General features: G+C 36.6%; 1 protein-coding gene across 1 annotated transcript; it reads left to right on the top strand.

Moving 5' to 3' along the window:
- Nucleotides 1–238: 238 nt before the first annotated feature.
- LOC142357356 (uncharacterized) lies at nucleotides 239–4,377 on the top strand (the record flags this gene model as incomplete). Its single annotated transcript, XM_075409005.1, has 2 exons — nucleotides 239–468; nucleotides 4,189–4,377. Coding segments are annotated over exons 1-2 (375 nt in total), but the record flags the coding sequence as incomplete, so codon positions are not given.
- Between the last annotated feature and the right edge of the window lie 3,387 nt (nucleotides 4,378–7,764).

Here is a 7,764-nt window from a genome sequence, read left to right as displayed (position 1 = left end):
TGCTAAAGTAGCTATTTTCCGCAATATTGTTCCACTTTCAATGTATTAACATGGTAAAAACGAACAAGAGAAACACGCATCGGGCATATCTGCACGTGACAATTTGGGTATACCTCTGCGTCGTAATGCTAAACCGACAAAAACCGACAATTTTTATGTTTGAATTCTAGGAAACTCAACACGGGAATTATTCCTGATTTATATGAAATTTACAAAAATGGCTGATGATCATATTCAACACACTTTTTTTATTTTTCAGGTCATTTTAACTAGCCAGTCAGGATGGATATGATGGCAAACGTCACAGAATCCATGATGAATTTGACGACAACTACGACGTCATCAGTGTACAGGACAATGAACACCACCAACTATTACTACGGTGAATACCTGCGCAACAACTCACCAGGAGTGCGCAGAATGAATCTATATCTGACAGAGATTAACTTAATCAAATGCTCCATCTTCGTGAGTTGGTTTTTGTTTCATTTGCAATCTACAATGCTCAATATGAAAAGCTAATGAGTACGACTTGGATGTAAGTGCTAGTATAAACCTCTTGCATAATTGTAGTTTTTGGAGAATTAGTAAAATTGCTTCAAAGTTGTTTCTTGATCACAGGACACCACAAGTCTTGCCGAGAGTTCAGGAAACCATGATAAAACTTTTCATCCGATTTTTGATCACAAAACGATGGAAAAACTTATGATACTTTATCTCGCTCAAGAGCTGAATTGAGAAACAAATCCACAAGTTTTGAGTAAAAACTTGCTTTCTTGAAAGTGTGAAAAAACATTCTGGCAACTTAACTCTTTTTTCCACAACATAAATTACTGTAACACTTCGCAGGGTTTTAAGAAAGTACAAACAGAAATTTAGACCTCACATTAAACAATTAGTAACTAAATTCAATAATAAGCTAATCATTAATGTAACCGCCACTAGGTTATATTTACCAAAAACTAATGGCAGCAATACAAAACATGATAACACAAAATCGAGACAACAAACGATATGATACGTATAATACCTGCAACTATAGTTGAAAATGGCCTTCATTTAGCAGAATTTAAGTAACAAAAGTCCGACTAGAGAGAATAAATCAACAACCGCGAAACCATACATTGCATGAAACTTGTCCTAAATTAAAACTCACACTCTATCCTGTAAATTGGACGACACTGAAGGCGCAGCATTCAATGCAGATGACCAGAAATCAAATACACTCAGTAATTTGCTTCGTGCAATAACAAGCAACCATAATATAATCAGACGCTTTGATGCTCGAACAGGAAAAGTTGACCAAAACCATGTTTTCGGAAAGAACGACAAAAGTTTAGGATCATAGGAGAACATTACTTGTACAGTTTGAACCAAATAATATGCTGTCTATTTGCTTTTTTTTCATGAACATAATCAAAATAAAAATTTCTAAAAATCTCGCAAAAATATTACCAGGGAAGACTGAAAAAATGGTTGTAGACAAAATTAGAGCCTGCCTACAAATGTAACAAATGAAACGTTATTTTGTGTTTTTAAATGATTTTTGACAGTTTTTGCACACTGCCGCTTCTATCTACTTATCTCTCTCTCTCTCTCTCTCTCTCTCTCTCTCTCTCTCTCTCTCTCTCTCTCTCTCTCTCTCTCTCTCTCTCTCTCTCTCTCTCTCTCTTTCATTTCTCTCTCTTTCTCACACATACTACACACATATATCACACAAATAAACACGTATTCACATACATACATACATCCACACAAACAAGCGCGCGCACACACATACAGTCAAAAATATAAAAGTTAAAACTCTGACACAAAAAAAAACAATTTCTTCTTTTGGCAACTGATCTTAAAGGATTGTTTTTATTGTTCAATTATAAATTGTCTGTTTCATTTTCAAAACTAAGAGTGCACTTCTTCGGACATTTGTATCGGTGATTATAAAAAAGACACCAAAAACTTTAAGTTAATTTATTTTGATTTTTATTACAGAAACTTTGTCTTTTTGATGTTTCATGAGCAAACTGGGCCTGCTATTTTCTTCTACAATCTACCAGCTACATTTAATAAAACTATTTATCGTTTTGAGCTTATTTAAAGGTGAGGTTTGCAGCATTCATAAGGTTATTTATCTCATTTTGAAAGATTTCTGAGCGTTTTTGTTCTCTGCTTCTACTTGTGTCTAACAACTAAAGGACCCACAATATCTGAATAACCATCATTTTCTCTCTGTTTCGTACAAACACGTGTCACCCATATTTCACACACACACACCGACACATACACACACACTCACTTTAATACATACAAAAAATCGCGCGCAGACATACACAAACACAAACATACAAACAACACTTCGACAAAAAAAATTCGTTAGCTAATATTTTAACGAGATTCGCAACGTCCATTTCCTTTCTGTTTGTTTTTTGTAAACAGGTAGGTGCAGATATCTCGAGGCAATTGTTTCGGTAAATAAAACAAATGACACAAAAATTGAAATAAGGGTAGGGAATTTTTTTCCAAATTTGTTGTCATTTTTGCATAACCAGCTTTGTTTATTAAGCAGAATTTTGGCTTTGATATTTAAAGCCCCAACAATTTGTAGGCAATCTCTAATCTATTTTCTAATTTTTCTATGCTTTTCTGACGGTTTTTGCAATCTACATTTGTGTCTAAAATGTATTGGAACGTTAAAAGATATAAAGTTATCCGTAAAAACTCCTAATCAGTAGCACCGAAGAACATTGGCTATCGGCAAATTTTAGATTTGGTCTTTTTACGCCCCAGAGTATTGTTTTAAGAATTAGTGCGGTTTAAAAGTTTTTATGTGTAGCCGATATCAAAGTCCTGACAAATTTTCATTTAAACCAAAACTAGCTCATGAGGGCTACAAATGATGTTTTTCTTTTTCCTTTGATTGACTGAAGAAGAAAATCAGACTCGCATCTATATTCCCCCATTTTAAAAAAAATGATGGAACAAAACATAGGCGAAAACTTTAGAGATGACGATGAAATGGCAAAAAGCTAACGTGGAAAATGTAAGATGACCATAAACAACGCCAGGTGGCATAATAAGCTGCAAATATATTCAGTCAAAACAGCAAAGATCCACAGAAAACACTTGCACTTAGATTGCCCTTCCAGCCCAGGCCTAGGCCTCAACTTGTGAAAAGATTATAAAAGTCTAGTAGGGAGGCCAATATTGACTATAATTACACGGTCGAGCTTCCTAGTTAAAGTCGAGCTAAAATCTTTCCATGGGTCGAGCTAAAATCTTTTCATAGCGAAGAAAGTCCTGCTAATGTCTTTTCATGGGTCCATCATTAGTCTTTTCATAAGTCTGTTTTTTTTTCAAAAAAATTCAAAGTTTTTTTTTAAATTTTTTTTCCTGCTTCTGTACATTAAGCAGAACCGGAGCAAGACTAAATAGCTTTGCACCAGAGCAGACCAACTTATGAATCAATTGGAAAACTGCCAAAAGCCTTACGCATTTTGTCAAATCTTAAGATAAAGAGTTATTGCAGCTTGAGTATATTACCACATTACTTGATTCAATGACACCAGCTAGTGTGTATTGGTCCTAGTCCCATAAGCCATGAAAAAACTTCGGCTTTATTCCGTTTGTATTCCATTCCAAAATCATGAGCTATCTTTAAAAAAATAATCCAAGTTTTTGAGGGACTTGTGGTTGTTTTCAATCGTAAAATGTGAAGGAGCATACATGCTGACTACGTTATGTACAATATTCAACGTAATATGTTAATGGCAAAAAAGCAGACTTATGAAAAGACTAATGATGAACCCATGCAAAGACTTTAACTCGACTTTGTTTGCAATCCTTGTGTCGAGCTTAAGTCCAGTCCAAATTTTGGGTTGAGACAAAGCCTTTTGTAAAATTTTGGGTTCAGCTAAAGTCTTTTGCGAAAAATCTCAGTCAAGCTGAAGTCCAGAATGTCTTAAAGTCCAGCAAAAATCTTTTCATATAGCTCAAATGAGTCGAGTATGGTCTTTTCATAAGTCTGTACCTAGACCTGGGAGCTACGTTGTTGCAACTAGGTTGAATGCAGATACTTTTGTCAAACAAAAAGTGCAGAAATCAATATTGGTCACTTCTGCTATATAGGCTTCCAACCCTAACCAAGTCAATCAGAAGTTTCAGAAGTAGCACATACATAACTTGGTGTTTTAGATAGCGATAGCGTTCATTGGATTGTGTCTGAACTTCTACTTTGTGGGGTGTATTGCGTTCCTGAAGAGTCTGCGACAGTGGAGATACATGTTGGTTGCATGGCAGGCACTCTGTGACATCACTGGAGTCTGTATCATCGGAGGAATCCTTCAGTCAGCAATCTTCATTCGCAACAATCAGACTCTTAATGTATGTCATTACTAACAGAATAGAGATAAAACACTGATGATAAAGCGCCTGTGGAACTGATCAGAGATAGACATTGAGAGCAATCTAGACCATTCATAGGCCATTTCAGCCTGGGACGGCGTCATCCGAGGTCATTTTGTCTGAGACAGTCAGACTGATTATAATATATTGATCTGGGAGCTCAACGTGAGAAAAAATGATTTTATCGAATTAAATGTCCTGAAACAAACTAAATGGGTCTTTAGATTAAAATAAAAATGAAGATAAGTTCACTTTCTAAAATGTACATGCAAGACCACACAAAACGACAAGTGCCTTTTCAATTCACAAGTTTTAGAACTATCAGATGTTTTCTTTTATCTTCAAGGCGAATACGCTGACTTATGATTCCGCTATAAAAAAGTATTTTAGAAATTAATTTTTAATCAGTGAATAAAATGTGGTCCCCATAAGGATGAGTTTCGAAGTACTTTTTGACAAATATGATTAATTAACATATAAACAGTTTGTTGGCGCCTGTACAAATCAATAACAAGAGCCATCAGATAGCAAGAAATAAAATTGGAGACCGAAAAACCTTAGAACTCATCAAAACTCAAAAATGGTCAAAACTGAAGAATTTTTACAGGTTGGGACAAAATATTTGTACACCCCCCCCCCCGATTTTTGAAGGGAAATCCTGAGCAATCCGAGGTTATAGCACACGGTTAGGGTTACCTCTAAGCTATCCATGGACCCAACTAGCGGTATGGCGTCACACCCACAAGAGTGGCTATTAGCACTTATGTGGTGCAAAATTGACATTTTTTGATATTTTGTCAACTACTGTTAAAGTTCTTAGGTTGTTGATTTTTGGATACCTTAGCTGTTCATTAAAGATCAAGTACCGTACATTTGAGTCCTCCTCTAGAGCTACGTAATAGCTACGTATGTCAATAACAGCAAAAATTTCAGTAATTTGACATTTATTATGTAAACAATGACCTAAATCACTTCACTTGATTAATCACTTAGAAACGAGTAGCAATGATGTTATAGATGATATTTATTTGGTTATCTACTTCAACACAATTGTTTGAATAAAGAAACCGAATTTTTTTCATAACCATTAGAAACTGTTACCAAGAGCAGTTGCCTCTCATATTGACTAAAAATTGGTTCTTCAACAAAATTTTTCTTTTTGCTGATTAAGTTTTGCTAGATTTTACGATCGAGCATACTTGACGCGAAGTTAGCAACGGTACTAGCTACTGGCTGACACCTAACAAACATTAGCAAAAGATTGAACATATATTATATCAAAAAAAATTTAACTTCAATCGACAAGTTACAGTCCTTTAATACGTCCGAGCGACTAAATATTTCTGCGAGATCATTAGACAATCGAAGACCCAGTAAAGCTCGAGAACCAGGCTGTGATATATCATTTCCGCTGAGATTCTTGAGGAGCCGAGACACTTGGACCACCGACCCGGACAACAACTCGAACAGCAACGAATCATCGATTCAATTTGGTAAACGGCTGACTTTCAAATTTGGAAAACGGCTGACTTCAAGATGTCAGGCCAACTCAAAAGACTAGAAAGCGAGCAAGCTCAATTGCTTAAAACATTTGACGGACAACCTGCTGAGGTGACAATTCACATGGCTCAGAACAAAATTGTATCTGAAGATAAAGCCTACCAATGTTTCTTCAAGACGACAACAGAAGAAACTTCCGAAGTCACAGAATTTGATTAGCTTCGATTCCGACATCAAACAAAAATTTCATGAAAAGAAGAAGACACTCAGAGGGCTGGTTGAAAACCAAAACTTAGGGAGTTTAAAGAATATCGCAGCTTCATTTTTTGCACCACAGATAAAACTTTGGGGCTTCGCACAAGGGCGGAAAAGTGTCTTTCATTTTATAGCGAAGCAACAAAATTGGAAGAAGAGTTGGGATCCGAAAGTTTAGATGAATCCCGCAAGCTAGCATTGAGTAGCAAACTGGAACAGCTGGTAATGAAATTAGATTCATCTCATGCAGCAATTAAAAGGATCGTAGAGTCAGATTTTTCGACGGATTTGTTGAGGGATTTAAATGAGAATAACAATTATCATCAAAGCATGCTTAAACAGTACCTGCAAACTGCGGAGAATGGAACTCAAACATCGTAAGTACAATGAAAGATTCAAACGGGACTGTACTCGATATAAGAAATGGGGTGATAGAAAAGGCTAAAGAGAACGACGCGTTCTCTTCAAGGCTTTAAAATGGAGTAGCCGACAGGAAAAGGAGCTTTGAAAACACAAGAGCTAAGAAAGAAACAGAGCAATGACTGCGCGAGCGGCAGGTGGATTTAGAGCAGGAGCGTGAAGAACTTAGATTTCCTCGTCGACAAGAAAAATTTAGTTTACAAACAACAACCACAACAACAACAACAAGAACCACAACAACAACAACAACAACAACGAGAACAAGAATTACAACAAAAACAACGAGAACAAGAGTTATGTTTACAACAGCAACAACAAGAACAGGAGTTACGTCTAAAACTGAAACAAAAAGAAGAAGAATTACGTTTGCGACAACCTGAGCAAGCCCTTGAAAAAGAAAGAAAGAAAGCATAAGCAGACGAAGAAAAAATTAAATAAAACGAAGAAAAAAATTGAACTGACAAATGAAGTTTAAGAGCATCAGGGTCGCAGTCAGACGTCAGATAAAGCGTTGGATCGAGACGCAAGCTAAAAAGAATTGCAGGCTGGGCGAATTCAGATGCCTAACATTCTGGCCCTAGCCGGTCATTATCTCCAAACAATGTCATCAATCCTCCTAAGAATGTCACAAAGGATAGAATTGACAAATTTTTATCTCCTACCCGAAAACTGCCCCGTTGTTTCAATGGATGAAGGAACTTTCTCGCAACTGCGGGATTCGACTATCCTCAGAAAACCAGAGATCACTAATCATTTATAGTAACGGAGCCCCACGAGCCATTCACAAGAATGACGTTTCAGCGGCAAATAAAGTCATCGTTCAAAAGAATAAACAGGTGTCAGGGTCCCATTGACAACTTTCAAAACCGATCTGCTGAGAGCAGAAACAGGAGCGCAGTGAACCAAACCACTACCCAAGTTATTTAGCAACCTGTACTGAGCGGTGGTGCCAGTGGCCCGCCAAAACTAAAACTAACTGAGTTTTCAGGAGATCCTCTGAAATTGCCAGAGTAGTAGGGTCTTCTGGATGTTGTCGTTCATCAAAATCCAATCAACGATACGGAAAAGATGATGCAATACATGAAGATCAGTTCCACGGGTCAAGCAAAAGCAGCAATATCGGGAATGGGATTCAACTCACAATCAATATATCATGCTTGAGATATACTCTGTGAGAAGTATGTCAGATCA

The sequence above is a fragment of the Convolutriloba macropyga genome, unplaced genomic scaffold (assembly GCF_964194025.1).
Source record: "Convolutriloba macropyga unplaced genomic scaffold, txConMacr16.3 SCAFFOLD_5870, whole genome shotgun sequence".
Lineage (NCBI taxonomy): Eukaryota > Metazoa > Xenacoelomorpha > Acoela > Convolutidae > Convolutriloba > Convolutriloba macropyga.
Note: the sequence above shows the minus strand (reverse complement) of the source record. Positions and strands in the feature narration are given on the sequence as shown.